This window comes from Capricornis sumatraensis, chromosome 2 (genome assembly GCF_032405125.1).
Source record: "Capricornis sumatraensis isolate serow.1 chromosome 2, serow.2, whole genome shotgun sequence".
NCBI lineage: Eukaryota > Metazoa > Chordata > Mammalia > Artiodactyla > Bovidae > Capricornis > Capricornis sumatraensis.
Genome location: NC_091070.1, coordinates 47,016,828 through 47,037,854, shown reverse-complemented (window position 1 = coordinate 47,037,854; position 21,027 = coordinate 47,016,828). Strand labels below are relative to the sequence as shown.

General features: G+C 36.8%; 1 protein-coding gene across 2 annotated transcripts in view; it reads right to left on the bottom strand.

Moving 5' to 3' along the window:
- The window catches only part of UNC13C (unc-13 homolog C), a 666,761-nt gene that overhangs the window by 115,402 nt on the left and 530,332 nt on the right, over nucleotides 1-21,027 (bottom strand). For both annotated transcript variants that reach the window (XM_068963824.1, XM_068963823.1), the window contains 4 exons: nucleotides 16,128-16,224; nucleotides 15,200-15,343; nucleotides 6,410-6,487; nucleotides 2,327-2,404 (listed from right to left, as the gene is read on the bottom strand). In XM_068963824.1, coding sequence (XP_068819925.1) covers nucleotides 2,327-2,404; nucleotides 6,410-6,487; nucleotides 15,200-15,343; nucleotides 16,128-16,224 — 397 coding nt within the window. The remainder of the gene's footprint in view (nucleotides 1-2,326; nucleotides 2,405-6,409; nucleotides 6,488-15,199; nucleotides 15,344-16,127; nucleotides 16,225-21,027) is intronic.

Sequence of the window (21,027 nt, the reverse complement as noted above, 5' to 3'; positions counted from 1 at the left end):
CATGGCCTGCGTGAAGATTTTTCTTGGCAGCACAAGATGAAAATAGAAAAGAAAAAGAGAAAAGAACTTCATAGAAAGGGAGACAGAAGAAACACAGAGGATTAAGAGAGGGAGGGAAGGGAGAAAAATATTTAAATTAGGAAAAGAAAGGAGCTAGGGTCAATGCTGTCCCTCTAACAAATTCCATTTTTAGGAGCTAGACATTCATTTAATTTAATGATTTTTGCTTGAAATTTTGCATGAGGAGTTTAACAATTGGCATTGCAAGAGTTATAAAGGGAGAAGGCACCCAGCTCAGCTCATCTTCCATCATTTTCTCCAATACAGTTCTGTAATATAGTCACAGATCTGCAACTCAATTTATCACATGAAAACCTGAACCTTTCAAATGGGCAATTTTATCTGAAACAAGCAGTCAATTTTGGTTGGTGAACAAACCGCCCCACAGCTTTTTTGGTTAGCAGGTGGCTTGGCCCACACAGTTTCCTTTAAATACAGGCATAATTTGTCTGGTTAACATTCAGCTCAGCAGTATATTTCTCATAGAGTTCAACCACAAAATAGTAATGACATAGTAGCAGCATTAGGAGAAATTTCTGGAAATGTGGCATTTCAAATATAACTCTATCCTCAGATGATTTGTGGTCTTTAAAATTCACTATAAGCGAGAGAGAATTTCCCACAAAAAAATTAGTATTTTCTTCACTACTGTTAAAAACAGTAAGTGGACTTAAAGTCTGAATATGAAACATCACTAAATTGAAAAGGGAATCTCCAGCTATGAGCCCCAGGTGCTCACCTGATTCAGCAAAAGAATTCTAAAAATGAGATTGATGCCCTCAAACCAGGCAAAAACGATTACCACACTTTGGGGCATGAAGCCTTATTTTATATAAACTAGACAGAGAGCAGTGACAGCTTAGCTCAGAAAAGTTCATTTTTGAAGTTTTGTACCTTCATCCATGTATCCTGGTGCTTCTTATCTGTAGAATGCTAAATAGTTCACTTCTCTAAAGACTGAGGCTCGAGAATAATGAAAAAGACATTGGGGTGAAAATGTATACATGTCTTTATGGGATTAAAACAAACATCATGTGTGAAGTGGGGGCAGTTGGATAAATTGGGAGATTGGGATGGACATATATACACTATTGATACTCTGTATAAAATAGATAGCTAATGAGAGCCTACAATATAAAACAGAACTTGGCTCAGTGCTCTGTGGTGACCTAAATGGGAAGAAATTCCAAAAAGGAGGGTATATATGTATAGGTATAGCTGATCACTTTGCTGTATAGCATAAGCTACCACAACATCATAAAGCAACTCTACTCCAATTTAAAAAAAGAAAAGCATCTTCAGACTTATCAATTTAGAAATGAGTGAGACCTTGGCTTTGAATTCAAACCTAGCTTTACATACATCTTACACGCTTAGCACAATAATTAGGAACCATTAAATAAAACTGTAAACAAAAATATCCCCTCATCCTAGCCGCCCTCGGAATTGATTTTCAGAGTAGGTGGTGGGAGAGTGACAGCTGCATGGCCTTCCCTTGCGGCACCGTCTCCAGTTCTCAAGCCCCCAGATGTTCATGTTGGTTTGTGAAATACAAGACTGTGGCAGCTCAAGGAGGCAGGTGCCCAGCTAATATTTCACGGTCTGCCTGATCCAAACAAGCAAATGAGAACAAGTAGGAAGTGCAATGGTCTTTGGATTTGGAGGGGAAACAGCCAGGTAAAGGATAAGATGCTTACTATCACAAACCTCATAAAAGAATCTTTCTCCTTCCTTCTTCTGCTCATGGAATTGCAAGTCAGAGATGTTAGACAAAGACACAACACATTACAGACACAGTACACAACACAGTTTTGGCAGATTTTTGAGATGCAAAAAATAAACCAGCGGTACATCAAAAACCACTAGTGCCACAAAGCACACTGCAGAAGAAAATCAGTATTAAGCTGACATTGCACAGAACAGTAAAAGGCATCTGCAATGGTGGAACTTTACAGATCGTTAGCATATACATAAATATAATTAATTGTGCATATATGATTAAATATATATATACACACACCCACTACAAAAAGTTATTGACCCATCTTCCTTCTCCTAGTCACACTTCTGATGTATTTACTGAATTATTGTATTGTGGATAATGATCACTTTAGCTGTTAACAGTATTTTAGATTGCTAGCATTTCCTGTTCTGTAGTGAACCCATGTAAAAACTTGATTGTGTCACTTTCCTTAGCAAAGAAATATATGCTGCTAATGATCTCTAAGGAGATATTTAGCAACTGTAGGCATACAAATGCACTCACCTCTCTTCCTCCCATGGATTCAAACACTTTTTCCAGCTGAACCCGCAATTGTTGAATATTATTCATCAATATACAGGGCTTTAAATAAAAGACACAAAACAAGAAATTCATTAAATTACTGAATGGGTTGGCCTTCAATGTAATAATATACAGCTATCACCAAAATCCTATTCTATTTGGCAAATAGAACAATTATGCCACTTTAAGATTATACTTTTTAAATAGTTAATCATAGAAGAGGGAATATATAGCCCCTTTGGGCAATGGAATTTAATACTGTACTTAGCAAACCATTGGAGACTTACTACTAGAACTGATTTACTCTGAGCAATGTGGCATTTTATACTTCAAAATTAACCAAATTCCGATTTTTTTTAAAGATTTACTTTAAGAAACACAAATTAGTTTAAACTATCCTGTTGTTTCATTGTTTCAAAAGCTAAAACATCATCTAAGTTTCAAAATTGAAAACAAAACAAAACCCTTTCAAAAACCTTGAATAAATTCTTACTATTGGTAAAGTCCACACTCTGGTATTGAAGGCCCTTAGTTATACAGCTCCAAACCATGCTTTTCTTCTCATCTCCCCCTACTATATTATGATGAACTCTCAGCTCCAAGAGGCTTATTCCCCACCTAACACCTATGCTTTCCAGGCTTGGTGGCTTGGCTTAGCTTGTGGGCCTTTCACTTGAACCTCTTCTCCTATTTGAGTCACATCCATCATTCAGGTTAGGGCCTTCATTTTCCCAGATTGTATCCTGTTGTCACTCACTTGACATTTGTTTTATTTAACTTCACAACTGAGTTGCTTTTGACAGTCTTGCCAGCTGACCTTAAAAGCACTGTATGTACCGCTGTGTCTTTCTCTGCTTTCTCTTCCAGAGTACTGCATAGAGCCTCACACATTATATATGCTTTAAAAATGTCCCTTGACTTCTTTTCAAGGAGGCAGAGATATAACAATAACATAAAGATGTAAAGCTTTGTGAAAGGGCTAGATGTATCCTCCGAATAGTTGAAATTAATTTATAACAATTCAGCATAGTTATGGAATAACTTAATATTTGCTACATGCCGATTCTGAAGAACCAGCATATCAGGGGAAGAAACGAGTCAAAGAAAGGAAAATGGATATGCCTTCCAAGGTGCTGGGAAATGAGCCAATAATGAATCAGAGAGAAACCTGCAAAGGACTTCCAGGACATCAGAGAGGTGTTAGTGCTCATCAGTGGAAAGATTTTATCATTGTTTTAACCACATTACACACCTTTGAAGAACTTTCTACTTGACTTTTAAAGTGACCACATCCTAACTTGAATTTACAAAAACAATTTAGAACTTCTATTCTCTTAATTTCAGGCACTTAAATATTTTATAACACAGATTTATCTCCTATAGATTCTGTTCAGTAAGCTGAATCATAGTATTCTACAAAGTGATTTGGATTGTCAGTTGAGAGTCTCTGGATCCAGGTCTAGCCCTTTCTGTAGCATATATGATCAGATTTTTAGGATTTCAGATTCTTGACCCAGCGTCAACAAACTGAATCAAAAGAGCTTTATCCACTAGGGGACGGGGTCATTGGGTTTTTTCTTTTTTTCTTCTTCTTTTTCATTGCAGAGGGGAAAGAATTAAGGAAGAGCACAGCTCTTAATAAGAAGCAGGAAGACTCCATGGGTAAAGGTTGTATCATCCTGCTTTCCATGGTTCTAAGTTATCTGGGTAGACTCTGATTATTTGATATTAGCATTCAAGCTTATCTCTTTTTTTGATACACATAATAGGACTTTAGTTCTAGCTTTACACATTAAACCAACTCCAAGCCTTTTTAATGAAATAATTTCCAATGGAAAAGAGCTACTGAGAAGCAAAATGAACAAAGACAATTGGGCTCACTTGGCATAGATTGCTATTGACCTGAGTAAGGCTACATATGAGAAAAGAGATGCAGTTATCCAGAGGGAGATAAAAAGAAATATGAGACATTCCTCTTTGATTAAGCTTCTGCTGACCTTGACATGTTCAAATTTCAATTTTATTGAATCAATTTATCAAATCACTACTGAGAATTGAATTATACAACTCTACCTTAATCGGGGAACAGCTTTTACTACTTCTCTAGTAAATGAACAACAAATAAACAACTAAAATACCCACAGTAAAGGGAACATTAACCTGATTTCACTAGTGGGTTGTATTTTTTAAGATCCCATCAAATTGTGTTTCTGAGTTGAAAAAGATTGTTAAAATAAATCAAGTAATTCTGATTTAGATAATATTGTTTTGCTATAATGTGGAATGTGGAAGACTGGATTAAAAACTTGTGACCCATTCCAAATTTAAAATGTCACAGAATAAAAGAAAAATTATTCTGTCACAGATGTTTTGTTTAACTGTCATCTTTAATTCTGAGCCCCTGGGAAAGCAAATATCACAGTCATCTCTTAGGAGACTCTCTTTAAAAGTTTCCAGTGCTATTTGCAGATAAAATGGGAATATTGTCATAAGTGTACAGAGAAAACAAAAAATAATTTTCAATGTTCTTGATATTTAAACATATTTAAAAATTTATATCTGAAACAACAGTGATACTTACACACACAAATGTGCAAAAGCACTTCTTAAATCTATCTTAGCTGAAAGCTTAAACTAAGTAGTTGACTGGTATCCTTTTATGGAAAAGCTAAAATAACACTTGGCATTTAAATGAAAGTCTAAGGCTGGTCAAGACATCAGTAATTAGGAAAGAAAAGCATTAAGGAAAGAAAAGTAAGCTTGTGTGCTATCATATTTCACTGATTTTTTTTCTTTATAAAAATTTCATTTTGAAAAGTATAAAATATAAAGAAAAATACAGAGGATAATATAATGCTGATTTATATTTTTCATATTAAAGATAAACTATAAATGTCAAAACATAAAGTAGAAGTCTGCAGGGGTTTTTTAAAGCTATTTTTCCTTTCTGAATGACAGGAATTGGCCTTGATAATTCATAGCCACCTTTCAAAATCTTCAATTTTTGATACCAAGGAAGTCAGAATCTTTTCTGAAATTATCTGGCACTGTTTTGATTTTCAACATATTATTTTTCAGCTGTATTATAAATTTAACTGTAACTAGATGCTTTCAATAAATAAATACTCCATCTTGTCTATTAGAATATTTGTAATCAATGGCAATTAGAAATCACTACTGAGACATCCAGGCATTTCAGTAAAATTTCTGGGCAGCATTTTCACTTAAGGGAAAGGAGAATCTTCTGGGACCCTCAAGAACTGTTAGGGCTGACTTATCTTAATGAGCTGTCAGCAAGAGGTCAATGAGGTTTCAGCAAGAATTCTCTTTAAGATTTGCTGGATAGTGGGAACTGATATTTTGACAGAGGAAAAAAACCCTGATTTTTCTCTTGAAACATCTAGTACTGACTTTTAAAATATTTTTCAATGTTTTAAAAAATTCTTATAATGTTACCAACATATTTCTCCTAAAATGTTTATGGTGAATAGAAAGATTTTACCTTCCACCATAAAATAACATTGATTGTATTCCAAATTACTTTTGGTTTATCTCACTTCTCTTTATTCCTTTCATTAATCTGTAATATTGGCTTAGATTTTATCAACATTTGTCAATCATCCAAAAAATAAGATGGTAAGTTAATAATTCAGAGTATAGATCAGTATCACTCCTTACTTTAACCATTCTTTTCAATTTATTTGAAAACTAAAAGAATAAATTATACTCATTTTGGTATTGATGCCAAAACTACACTATTTGGTGTGAACATTGAACTTTTTAACTCCTAGGTCCCAGATCCAGTGTTTACAATGATGTGGGTTTTCAATTGTTTTTATGAGTCTTACTCCTTATCATCATGGAAAACCACAAGCTGACTGGCACTGAGATGCTCTCAACCTTCCTCTGAATTCTATTTTATATCAGTTCAGGACTACTAGAAAGCTTTCTAACAGTCTCCTGAGATCTATATTTTCATCATCTATATGAAAACAGAAAGAAAATTGCTTACTTATATCAGTTCTCAATTGAGGACTATTTGAAAATAGAGACATTTTTACTTACCACATTTTCCTTATCACAGTATGAACCGAAATCACTTGATACAATTGCAGCATACTGAAGTAGTACTTTATTGATGGTCTAGGAAAAAAAATTGTGAAATTCATTCAGGTAAGTAAAACTTCATATGTACATATATCTCTACATATGTATCTATCCCCACAAACACACACAATCCGGGTTATGTTAATCAGAAAACAAGGGTCAACACGTGAGCTCAGCTGCTCAGTCATTTCTGACTCTCTGTGATCTCATGGACTGCAGCCCACCAGGCTCCTTTGTCCATGGGATTTTCCAGGCAAGAATACTGGAGTGGGTTGCCATTTCCTTCTCCAGGGGAATCTTCCCAACCCAGGGATGGAACTGGAGTCTCCTGCATTAGCAGGGAGATTCTTTTAACCACTGACCTGGGAAGCCAAACAAGGGCCATAGGGAAGTGAAGTTGCTCAGTCATGTCCGACTCTTTGTGACCCCATGGACTGTAGCCTGCCAGGCTCCTCCATCCATGGGATTTTCCAGGCAAGAATACTGGAGTGGGTTGCCATTCCCTTCTCCGGGAGATATTCCTGACCCAGGGATTGAACCCGGGTTTCCTGTACTGTAGGCAGATGCTTTACCATCTGAGCCACCAGGGAAGTCAACAAGGGCCATAGCAGTGACTAAATCTACACCTTTGCCAAAAGAAGGATTTCAAACTTATATTTAAATGACAATTTGTAATATTTCTGAGTACACTTGGAAGATAGTCCACATGCATCCACTGTATTTTAATACAACCAGCTCCTTCACAAAATGATTTATTTCTAACTTAAGATTCAGGAGGTATATTGTTTGGTGGTACCTCCTCTATGCCTGGATACTTATTACCTAATGCCCCCAATGACTTTTTTCTTTTCCTGAACGATTGACACTTTATGCTTTCATTCAGTTCAGTTCAGTTCAGTCGCTCAGCCGTGTCCAACTCTTTGTGACCCCATGAATCGCAGCACGCCAGGCCTCCCTGTCCATCACCATCTCCCGGAGTTCACTCAGACTCACGTCCGTCGAGTCTGTGATGCCATCCAGCCATTATCTGGCATGATTTCTAGTTGCCATCCCCTCTTCATCCCCCCGCCCCCCACACACATACACATAACTCTACCATGGCAAAATCCCTTTTGGTGGTTCTTTTTTCAACTTTCTACAATATTCCTGAATTATGAGTGGGGTCAGAACATACCCATATGTGTGACTTAGCAATGAATATTTTCAATGATACAGAGCCTTACTAATAACAAAGAACACCTCTTAAGACCTAAATTTCAGCTTTTGTTGCATCATAGTATCTATTAATTTACCATTAATACAGTAAGTTATTTATTGATGCAATATTTGCTAAAAATACTCCCTAATCTTCCCCTCCTTGGCATTTTTAATCCTAATTCCACAGTTTCCTTCTCTATCTAATAACTCTTACTGAGCCTAAGGAGGCCCTCTGCTTCCATTAACTATGCAAAAATAGGGAAAATGAACAAATTTCATTAGTTGCATTTTGTTTTAATTACTTAAACAGATATCGATGTGTTTGCAGGCTACTGCTATTTCTTACAGAGTTTGAATTATTTTAAGTCCAAAGTAGACATGATTTTCTTAGAAGAGAGAAAGCAACAAGAGCAATAAATAGAGATCATCTCTTTTCATAGAAAAGCAAAGACACAAAAGCTTTTTTATGTACATTCTTCTGAATTTTCTTTGTGACTCAAAATCAACTTGGGAAGATAGTCCAAGAAGTTAAGCTGAAGGAGAGATGTATAATTTGCAGACCTGAAATCACAGAACGTGACTATGAACTCATTTTATAGACTTTAAAAATCACAATGAAAACCTGAAACCTGAAATTAGGGCTAACAGGCAGAAAGAAAATCAATAGTTTGTGGAAAGAAAAAAAAAAGCATTGTTGCTTTGTCATGTCCAACTCTTTGCGACCCTATGGACAGTAGCCTGCCAGGGTCCGCTGTCCTTAGAATTCTCCAGGCAAGAATACTGGAGTGGATTGCCATTCCCTTCTTCAAGGGATCTTCCCAACCCAGGGATAGAATCCAGGTCTCCAGCACTTCAGGCAGATTCTTTACCAACTGAACCACCAAAAGTGAAAACAGGCATCAATTTAAATAGAAAAGTTGGCTTTGAAAAATATAACATCTTATCAAGAAGTAGACTAACAAATCTAGGAAAACAGGTGGTGGATCAGACTAAAGTATTTTCTAAACGCATCTGTTCAAATTTTATTTTAGACTTCATCTTACCTAATGAGTGCTGATTTACTCATACATATGAACACTACTCTCAGTTTATAGGTTCTTATGACAGTGTCAACTGCAGGAATCAATTCACTATATTCCAAAATTAAAAACCAACAGAAGCCTGACTTTAGGAGCTTGTTGCATCTCAGACTATCATGTGTTCAAGATTTAGTTTGGGCAGGAGAATCCGGACAACCATTTCTGATTATTCTCAGCGTCTCCACATGGTCTAATTCTTGCCTCTACTTCATAGGAATTATGAAGTGATTCACTTGAATTCCAGCTGGGAGGCAATTGATCCTAGGATCTCACATCTAATAACCTACAAATGCCAGAGGTTTGCAAGTCAGGATAGGTTGCATTTAAGGAAAAGGGCTTTGTCATGTACAATGTAGTTTAAGGCCTTGTGCTCAAAGAATAGTCAGTACACTGGCTATAACAATATCCATTTATTTGTGAGTATATAAAGTACACCTAAATGTGTTCATGTACATTTCAGGGGCAACTTCAATGTCATTCTAACTTATTCAACAAAGAAAAATCACTATTAGACATTTCTTAATTAATACTAGTGACTACAGCTGAAACTTGAACAACCAGAGGGTTAGGAACACCAACTCTCTGCACAGTGAACAACTGACTTGTAGCTTACAGTGAAAGCATTAGTAGCTCAGTCGTACCCAACTCCTTGACACCCCATGGACTATAACCTGCCAGGCTCCTCTGTCTATGAAATCTCCAGGCAAGAATACTAGAGTGGGTAGCCATTCCCTTCTCCAAGGGATCTTCTCAGCCCAGGGATCAAACCTGTCTGAGGGATCCTTGACTGTCTGAGCCACCTGTATTCACAGTTCATCCATATCCCTGGATTCAACTAACCACATATCATATAGTACTGTAAAACTTACTATTTAAAAACTTGACACCCAAAGTTCAAACCCATGTTGTTCAAGGGTCTTCTGTAGTTAGTTAAGACATATCTATCTGAAGCATTTTTCCAACATCATCATAAGCATCACCTAGGAACTTGTTGGAAATAAATAAATTCCTTGATCCAGGACTTCCCTGGTGGCACAGTGGGTAGGAGTCCACCTGACAATGTGGGGAACATGAGTTCAACCCCTGGTCTGGGAAGATTCCACGTGCAGCAAAGCAACTAAGACCATGTGCCACAACTACTGAAGCCCATGTACCCTAGAGCGTGTGCTCCACAACGAGAGAAGCCACTGCAGCAGAGAGTAGCCCCTTTGCTGAACTAGAGAAAGCCCTTGCGAAGCAACAAGGACCTAGTGAAGTCACAAAAATTAAATCAATTAAAAAAAATTCACTGGTCCGGTCCCAGGTCTATTGAGTCAGCAATTCTGGGGTTTGTTATTGCTTACTCACTAAGTCATGTCCGACGCTTTGTGACCCCATCAACTGTAGCCCACAAGGCTCCTCTGTCCCTGGGATTTCCCCGGCAAGAATACCGGAGTGGGTTGTAGAAGTAGACTAAGTATCTTATCAGTGCTACTGGGAGGGACATCGAGGAGTATACTCTTCCAATCAGGAAGAAAAGAACCCTGGACCAAATCCATCTCTGCAGCCACATTTTATGCATAGAGCTTTACAGTATCAGAGCAACAGAGGACAAGAAGACTGCAGTATTTGTTAAATGGCACTAGTGGTGCCACTTCAGTGCTTCACACATTGTATTTTAACATATCCAACATAAAGCAGAATTCCCTAGGGTTGCCTATGTTTGGCTTAAAGGATAAACATGAATGGTGAGATTTTTTTTTTTCTTCAACTTACTAACTGATTTCTGATAACACTGGAATGTGAAAGTAATATAGATTGGTGGATGAAAGTGTTCCATTCATATCATTTCTAGTCTTCTCTGCATTGTTTAAACCTTCTAAGCTTGTTTCGTCATATTAAAATTATGAAAAATAATTGTATGTATCTCTTGAGGTGGTTGTAAACAACAACTGAGACAATACAAGTAAAGTGATTAGCACATAGTGGTGCTCAATGAATTATCATTATTATTTTTGGATTAATTAGGATTAGGTTCCCAGATCACAAGGAATATGTGTTCTCATTCATCAGAATATTGACAACTCTTAGCTAGGAGTCAATTAACATTTGTTGATCTGTTTTTAAGTAGTACTGAAAATATTACTTCATTGTTCTTCTAACTGAAGCACCTATACTTGTCAAGAGCAATAAGACAGCCATAGGAATATTCTCCAACCAAATGCCCATTTTCCCACTCATCACAGCTCCTAAATGTACCTGCTATGGAATTTAAAGCATTTGCTTGGCACCTGATTCAGTCTTTTATAAGCTTTAGTGAAAATAAATCATGTTTTTAAGATCCAGTTGACAGTGCTAACTCCTCTTAAATGTCTGAAGACATCATTAATGTGTCTTTCCTCCAGGGGATGGTTTAAATCAGTCTATGTCCCAGATAGGATTTCAGTATCTCTTGATATAAGGATCCCAATCCTAAGAAGGGTAGGGTTTTCAAGACCAATGGTTACAGCTGATGAAATAAAATAAACTTCAGTAGTCTGCAGTTCCTCTGAAATAGCTAATTAGATTAACCACAAAGTCCCATTTTAAAAATAATCATGCTAATAAAAGTTTATTTTTCCATGAAGTTTGCCAATTTCTATTTTCCTAGAAAACGTTTTTCATTCCTTGTGATAATTCATCTCCCTATGATACTAATTGGTTCGTATTGAATGTCCATGGGTTAAAAGTACCTTTATTTCACTGAAATTATTTTATTGTGCCAATAAAAACTCACCTTTCCTCAGTGATACATGCAGCCTAATTCATTTCCTCTTGCTGCAGACAGTCCTTCCACTCTGGGCTTCTTTGCCCCCGCCTTACATAACCTGACTACTCTGTGAATTCTACTTTTGTAATATGTGCAATTCTTATCTGATCCTGCTTCCACTACAGAGTTTCAGAAATACCATGTGACATACTTTTAAAAACACTGTCCCTAGTGACCCTATTTCATTCTTTTCTTGGCAGTCATCCAAAACACAGCTGCTAGTCAAGAAAAGACTTCGAGAATTTTTTAGAATAATTCTCCTGCAGAATTCACTGCAGATTTCCCCATAGTGGGAAATTGGAATCAGCTACTCAAGAAAGTTGCGATAAATGATTTTTAACTATTATCTCTAAAAGTGGGAGTTACCTTAGTCTCCCTAGTTAGCAGATACAAAAACTGGAGTTCAAAGTATTTCATGGCAGACAAAATATTTTAAAACATTTTAGGCTGACAGCTGTTTGTCTGCCTAAAAGCCTTCATGGGCTCCTCATTTTTTACTAAAGAAATTCAGCCACTCTGCCTGCTCTTTAAGATTGTTTACGACAAGAGCCTGACATTCCAACTGTAGTTCCACCGCCCTCTATAAATCTCATGCTCTTTCCTTAGTGGGACCTCTCAAGCTAGAAGTCCTGAGTCACAGAACAGTGGAGGATGACAAAGATTCACTATTGAGCAAGCTCTGCCCAGGCTCCTGTGAGTCCCCTTCTCAACTGGGCCTTAACCTTGGCTTATAAAGACTTGAACAAAACAGTAGCAAAATTTCTAAGAGTTCAAAGACACACCTCTTGGATGATCCCACATCCCTTAAAGTGCCTGCCTGAAAAAACCCAAGGCTGCCAGAAGATTTACCGTTTATTCCAGCCAACACCTGAAGATAGGGTCCTGTCTTCCAGCCTCTGTGGAAGGGAAGAGGCCTAACTTCAATAAGTACCAGTTAGCAAACTAGGTGGGCTTCCCATGGATCAAGCCCCTCTCCTGCTCTTTAAGCTCTACTTGTGCTCTCCCTGTTCCTGCCTTCTGCCTCTGAAACAGCCAGTGATGGCTGTGCAAATCAAAACAGTCTTTCAGTCTGGACTCTCCCCCACTGCAGTAGTTTATTACTGATTAAAATCTGTCCTTACCACTTTGACTAGTATATCTGGCTTTGTTTATTTATTCATTTATTTATTTTTACCAAAGGCTGAAGTTTGCTGAGCAGGAAGTCAATCTTTGTTGTGTTAACTAGTTACCTCAGCATAAATTAACTGTCCTACTACAGTTAATAAAGATGCTGAAGTCCTTTCCTAATCCACTTGTCAGTGAACAAGACTTACACTTTTCTAAGAACCGGAGCCAAAGACAGGGTCTGCCTCATGCCTTGCATTCACAAAGGATCCCAAACTCAGACTGTGTGTGGTAGTGCAAATGAAGTAGCCTCCCTTTGTGTTTGTGTCTGTGGTTGAAAGCAGGGGCATGGTAAATATGTACATCCTTTATAGGCTGAATTGTGTCCCCTCAACATTTATTTGTTGAAACACTAACTCCCCGTATCTCAGAATATGAATGTATTTGGAGACAGGATCTTTCAAGAAGTGAGTTAGTTAAAATAAGGCCAATAAGGTGAGCTCTAATCCAATATGTTTGGTATCTTTCTAAAAAGAGAAAATTTAGACACACATAGAAACAAATGGTAACTCACTCCATATTCTTGCCCGGAAAATTCCATGTACAGAGGAGCCTGGAGGACTATCATCCATGGGGTCACAAAGAGTCAGACAGGACTGAGCAGCTGAGTGCACACAGAAACACAAGGGGTGTATGTACACAGAAGAGAGACTGTCCGGACACACTAAGGTAGTCAATTGCTAGATCAAGAGAGCGGCCTCAGAAGAAAGCAGACATTATGACACTCTGATCTTGAATGTATTACAGTAGTTTCCAGAACTGGGAGATCATTATTTTCTATTGTTTATATCACCATTCTGTGGTATTTTATTTAAGGCAATCCTGGCAAATTAATACATCTTAAATATTGTAAACAAGTTCACTGAGTTTTGGCCTTTGTTTTTTAACATTATACACACACACACTCACTCACATGGCCTGTTTCAACCTCTGAGATACCTTGATTATAGCATTTGACTTTTTCATAGCTGTCTACAGATTTGGCCATCTCAGGATAAGTTTTCTAAAGTCAGAGATTGTGCTTATTCATGACTACATCTCTGAAAGTGGCTGGTAAAGTGTGCAGGTGAGGCAATGAGTAAGGCCTTGCCAAATAAACAGCCAAGACCTCCACCATTATCCAACCACAGGGCCATCAGGCAGAGGATTGTGTAGTAGGTCCTTGCCTTCCATCCTTATATTTGTTGTATAATTACTCTGATTCAAAATCTCCAGATATTTACTATTTCTTAAATAGTTCAGACGATTAAGTCTAAACTTCTCAACCTGGGAAGCAGAGCTTTTCAAGATCTGGACACATCTTCACTTTCCCAACCTTTTCCTCTCCCAGAACAGATTTTTTTTTTTCTTTTTTGCCAGATTGTTTCTCCCTGTCCTTCACATGCCAAGTTCAGCTTTTCCTATCTGTTTGTTCCTGCTATTCCCCTGGCTTATGATACTTTTCTAACATTATCTTTTTAGGCTGAATGACCCCTCTTTTCCCAGGGAAACTTTGTCTATTTTAGTTCTCATTAGTTTTCCTTCTGCTCAACTTACTGTGGATTCCACTGTTCTTGAGATTGAAATGTCCCTCTTCATGAATATCCCTCTTCATGCCACCTTCCAATTAGCTCATGTCAAGTGGTCTTGATTATCCATCTATCTATCTATCTGTCTGTCTATCTTTAAGATCTGAAGGACAGAGACAGCATCTTTTAGTTCTTATATTTCCCTTGAAAATTTTGCAAAGTAGTAAGTACTTTATAAGCCTTCTTAGACAATAAGAGGAGGAAGAGGTCTTAAGAGAAGTCTGGTTGCTCAAAATCAACAAAAGCCTATTCATAAAAATCAAGGGAATTGCTCAGACTCACACTATAGTTATTGGCTGATTTGAAATTAGAACTCAATTTTCATTACTCCAAGTTCAACATATTTTGTGCTACAGTGTATTACTGCTAAAAAAAAATACTCACCATTTGAATATGAAATTTCAAGATTTATTTTCTGCTACAAAGCTGAAATGTAAATTAATTTGGCCACCCATAGTAGTCTTATCAATTACAAATGACTAAGTCATTCGTGTGAATAGTAACTTGATTTTTTTAGATGATAAATCTATATTTAAGAAAAAAGAAGGGCAAAAGACAGTCAGGTGACAAACTTGAAACAGTCTTTTTTTGCTGAGATTAGAAAACTAAATTGGGGTAGTGGTCAGACAAGACTAGTGCTATAAAATGACAGCATTTTCCAGATTCTGTGCAGGAAAATAATAACATACCATAGTCCCTGGTGGTTCAGTGGTAAAGAATCCACCTGTAATGCAGAAGACCTGGGTTTGATCCCTGGGTCAGGATGATGCCCTGGAGAAGGGAATGGCAACCCACTCCAGTACTCTTGCCTGGAGACTTTCATGGACAGAGGAGCCCGGTGGGCTACAGTCCATGGGGTCGCAAAGAGTTGGACATGACCCGAGTGACTAACACACACACACACACACACATATTGTCCCAGCAAAGAAAGGATTCAGTCCATTTAACCTACCTTTGCAAATCTTCTCATTAAGTGAGATAATGCTTCAGGATTGGGGCATTCCAGTTTCTTAATAATCTCAAAGCTCTGATTAAGCTGAGCAAAAACATCAACCACGGAGCAAGAGAACAGCGCATGATCAGATGTCTGTTGGAACTGAGGAAAGAGAAAATGAAACCATTCCCGAAGCATATTAGATGGACTGCAGAAAGAATTTTCATTATTTCTCAAAACAACTCAATCTCCTATATCATGTGCCTTCATTTCCCAGTAAGAAAATGCTTGTTCATTTTAAAATCATTCATCTCCTTTTCTGAAAAGTGTAGTAAAACTAGTATCATGAGGCAGGTTTACTATTAATTGAATTGGGGGAGTGGTTTTTTGGTTTTTTTTTTCAGTTTCTCATTCCCCACAGGCATTAGGATGGTTTAGCAAGCTGATTGTGGCTCGAGACATTTGATTTACTCTAGAGGGATTGGGAGGGTGTCTGTCTCTAATCTTGGAATCCTGGAAAGGTTCCAGAGCAATGGGGAAGCTTTGTATAAGCTTACTGAACTTGTTGGAGAAGGAAATGGCAACCCACTCCAGTATTCTTGCCTGGAGAATCCCATGGACGGAGGAGCTTGGTGGGCTACAGTCCATCAGTCGCAAAGAGTCAGACACGACTGAGCGACTTCACTTTCACTTTCACTGAACTTGTAGATTCAGGCCAATTCAAGGAGTAAAGAATATTGGGGCAAAAGGGTGATGGATATTTTTTTAAGCAATTCCCTCGGTGTCTTATCAGACTTTAAAATTGTGTTCTAATTATATTTTGGTAATTAGAGGATTAAAATAAACCTTAATTAATAGCAATAAACCTAACAATTCCCATTAGCTTAAAAGTGAGCAGCGTGAATAAATCTCAACAATAAGCAATATGAAAGTTATTTAAACTCACTCCATCTTTTTTGTCTCTTCCCAGGGCTCCATGTAGGAACTCCATTGACACATCTTCATTTTCATCTAGCCACTGCATGACAAAAGGTTCAAACCACCTGAAAAAAGTTAATATTATAACATACTATAAAAGATGTCATTCACACGTAATTAACAGTAAATGCAGTATTGCTCTTTTCTTATCTGAGGGTAATTCAGGACCGAAAACCTCTTTTCATTCTCTTTTCCTAGTTCTGCTACCTTGAAGACCTTTATCTTCACTTAAATGTATCCCCTTCTTGGAATTTCCTGGCAGTGCAGTGGTTAGGACTCTGAGCTACCACTGCTGGGGGCATGGGTTCAATCCCTGTTTGGGGATCTAAGATCCTACATGCTGTGCAGGGTAGCCAATATCTATCTATCTAACTTTCCCTTTTACCTTCAGTCCCTTCCTTTCTCTTGACCCTTCTCATGCTGTTTCATGATTAGTTCCCAATTCCCACTCTATGATTCTCTTTACAATTCAAAATCCTGTAAAATGTAGATCTTGTATGCTGTCTGCCCCATTGCGTCATTCTCTTATTTCTCAGGGCTTTGCCATCTGGCTTTCATCTACCATAACTCCTCTCCTGTAACTGATCCTGCAGGCTCACCTTTAAATTTTAATGATCTGCAGTCAACCTGCAATTGGGTTTTGTGAATGGTCTAAGTTTCAAAGTTCGTTTTTCTATATGGATGTACAGTTGTCTAGCACCGTTTATTTAGAAGGTCATCCTTACCCAGCACAAAAAGAGCTGCTGTGCTCCTTATGGGACTGTATTGAGTCAATGAAGGGAGAACCATCATCTTTGTAATAATGCATCTTGTAAGGAACATTGTATATTTTTATTGAGTACATCTTAAGTATCTCTCAGTAATATTTTATAGTTTCCTGAATAGAAGGCATGCACATCTTTCATCACAAGTCTTTACCACGGTTTTAATATCATTTTAAACGGTATTGTGTATATGTAATTTTCTAATTGTGGCTATCATACAGAAATTCAGTGAAGTTACTACATTCACATTTTAGATTCTATTAGTTTTCCCATAGTTTTTTTTTAATTTTCTAGATGTATAATTATGTCATAATAACATATAGACAGCATCATTATATGCTTTTACAATCATTAGACTTTTCTCTTGTCTTACTGCACCTGCCTGGGACTCCTAGCACAATGTTAAATAAAAGTCATTTTATCAGTTATCAGTTTTGTTCTTTTTTAAAAAATTCATTTTGTAGAAGTATAGTTGATGTACAATGTATTAATTTCTACTGTACAGTAAAGTGATTCAGGTATATACGTGTGTGTGTGTGTGTGTGTGTGTGTGTGTGTGTGTTCAGTTGTGTCTGACTCTTTGCAACTCCATGGACTGTGGCCTGTCAGGCTCCTCTGTCCATGGAATTTTCCAGGCAAGAATATTGGAGTGGGTAGCCATTTCCTCCTCCAGGGGATCTTCCCAACCCAGGGATTGAACCCACGTCTCTTGTGTCTCCTGCACTGGCAGGCGGATTCTTTACCACTGGGAAGTCCTACATATATATATGTATATATGTATATATATGTATGTGTGTGTATATATATATATATCAGTTCAGTTCAGTCGCTCAGTCGTGTCCAACTCTTTGTGACCCCATGAATCGCAGCACGCCAGGCCTCCCTGTCCATCACCAACTCCCGGAGTTCACTCAGACTCACATCCATCGAGTCAGTGATGCCATCCAGCCATCTCATCCTCGGTCGTCCCCTTCTCCTCCTGACCCCAATCCCTCCCAGCATCAGTCTTTTGCAATGAGTCAACTCTTCACATGAGGTGACCAAAGTACTTATATATATAAAATTGGTTATTCTTGATCTCATGGGGAAGTTTTCAAAATTTTATCTATGTTTGTATAGTTTATTTAAATGGGGGAGGGGGTTTCTTTTATTAGATTAAGAGAGTTTCCTTGATTTTTAATTAATGTTCTATTTTATCTAATTATTGCTATAAGTTTAGTGTAATGATTGTAGGAATTTTCTCCTTCATAATTTAAATACGGTGAATTGTGTTCATTGCTTTTAAAATGTTTAGTCTCATATCCCAGGAATAAATTCCCCTTTGTCATGTTTATATTACCCTTTTTATATTAGCTAATATTTCATTTATTTTTTTAAACTATGTTCAGAGAGAAATTGGCCTGTAATTATTCTTGTTTGCTGTGTTCTCAATGAGTTTTAGTAGTTGGGATATGCTGACCTTAAAAATGGTTTGAGAAGTATTCCTACCTTCTCTGGAACAGTTTGTGTTACATTGGTGATATTCTTTCTTAAACATTTGGAAGAATTCCATTTGGAGCCATCTGGGCATGGAGTTTTAATTATGACATGAGCTTTAATTAAGGATTCAGATTTTAAAATACTTACAGACCCATTCAGATTTTATGTTTTTTGTTATGCTAGCTTGGTTTGAGTTTTAAAGGAATTTATACATTTTGTCTAACTTTTAAATGGCCTACCATAAATGCTCTCTTAATAATTTTTTATCTTTGTAGGATCTTTTGTGATATCTTTTCTTGATAATGGTAATTGGTGACATTTTTTTTTCTTTGCACTGCCCTTGCTAAGGTTTCTTGGATTTTTATCATCTTCTCAAAAACACACTTGGCTTTTTAATTCCAGGTGGCACAGTGGTAAAGAATCTGCCTGCCAAAGCAGAAGACAGGAGAGATGCAGGTTTGATCCCTGGGTTAGGAAGATCCCGTGGAGTAAGAAATGGCAACCCACTCAAGTATTATTGCCTGGAAAATTCAATGGACAGAGCAATCTGACAGGCTTCATTCAGCCCATGGGGTTGCAAAGACTTGGACAGGACCGAGCACATAAAATTTTCTACTTTATTTTTATCCCAGGTCATGTTGATATTTTCTTTTTCTATTTTCTCTTGATTTTAAATATTTCTTCTGATAACTTACATCACTAATTTTATAGTTTTTCCTTTCTTTGTATACAATCAGAGCCATAAATTTCCCTCTATTTCCTGTTTTAGCTGTAATCCACAAGTTTTGACATGCTGTATTTTATCATTAGTTAAAAATACTGTGTAATTTACACTGTGGTTTATTTTTTGACATATGAATCATCTAGAGTATCTGCTTAATTTCCTATCTGTGATCCAAGAACATACATTATTATATTTTCTAAGCTTTTAAAATTCATTATATTTGCTTTGGGGTCTATCAGATAGTCTGTTTTAGTAAGTGCACCATATGTGTCTGTTAAAAATGTGTATTTTCTCACTGCTGGTTAATTATAAATTATAGATAGGTATTCTGTATGTGTGTGTAAATGATATCTATGAAAATTTGTGGAAACTCTGGGTGAACAGATAGATATATCTGGGTAGATAAGTGTTTTATTCATGCTTTTGAAATGTCTTCATTAATGACATTTTTGTCTGATTCTTCAGTTTCTGAAAGAATTGTAATCTTCAAATAGGATTGTAGATTTTATTTTTCATTTTATTTCTGACAATTTTTGCTTTATATATTTTGCTGACATGTCATTTAATACATACAAATTGAGAAATGATATATCTTTTTAAACTTTATTTTTGAAAAATTTTAACTGAAGTACAGTTGATTTACAATGTTGTGTTAGTTCCTGGTGTACAAGAAAGTGAGTTAGTTGTATATATTACATTATACATTCTTTTTGATGTTCTTTTCCACTTTGGTTTGTATGGGGTACTGATTATAGTTCCTGTGCTAAACAGTAGGACCTTGTTTATCTATTTTATATATAGTAGTTTGTATGTGTTAATCCCCAGTCTCCTAATTTATTCTACCCCACCTTACCCCTTTGGTAACCATAAGATTGCTTTCTGTGTCTATGAGTGAGTATTTGTTTTGTAAATCAGTTCATTTGTATCATATTTCTTATTTCATAAATATGATATCATATGGTATTTTTCTCTGACTTATTTAGTATGATAACCTCTAGGTCCATTCATGTTGCTGCAAATGGCAATATTCCATTCTTTTTATGGATAAGTAATATTCCATTGTATATTTGATCCACATTTTCTTTATCCATTTTCTTTATCAATGGATATTTAGGTTGCTTCCATGACTTGCCTATTGTAAATATTGTTGCTATAAATTTGAAGGTGCATGTATCTTTTCAAGTTAGTTTTTTCCAGATATATGCCTAGGAGTGAGATTGCTTTAGCTTTTTAGGGAACCCCCATACTGTTTTCCATAGTGGCTGAACCAGTGTACATTCCCACCAACTGTAGGAGGGACCCCTTTTCTCAACACCTTCTCAGCATTTGTTATTTGTAGACTTTTTGATGTTGGCCATTCTGACATGTGTGAGGTGATATCTCAATAGTTTTGATTTGCATTCCTCTAGTTAGTTTTGTTGAGCATCTTTCCATGTGCCTATTGACCATCTGTATGTCTCTGGGGAACTCTCTTGGTCTTCTGCCCAATTTTTTTAAGCTTGAACAAATAGAAAAATGATATTTACTTATTTGTTCTGCACATTTTTTGATTGGATTGTTCTTGCTGTTGTTGAGTCATGTGGACTGTTATTGTATTTTTGAATTTAATCCCTTGTTCGTCATGGTGTTTGCAAATATTCTCTCCCATTCCATAGGCTGTCTTTTCATTTTGTTTGTGGCTTCTTTTGCTGTGCAAAAGCTTGTTTGATTTGGTACCATTTGTTTATTTTTATTTTCAATTCTATTGCCTTAGGAGACTAACCTAATAAAAAACATTGATAGGATTTATGTCAGAGAATGTTTGCCTGTGTTCTCTTACAGGAGTTTTATGGTGTCATATTTGAACATACTGTGAGGGTATGTTCTAACTAACTTCATTGATACACATGTAGCTGTCCAGC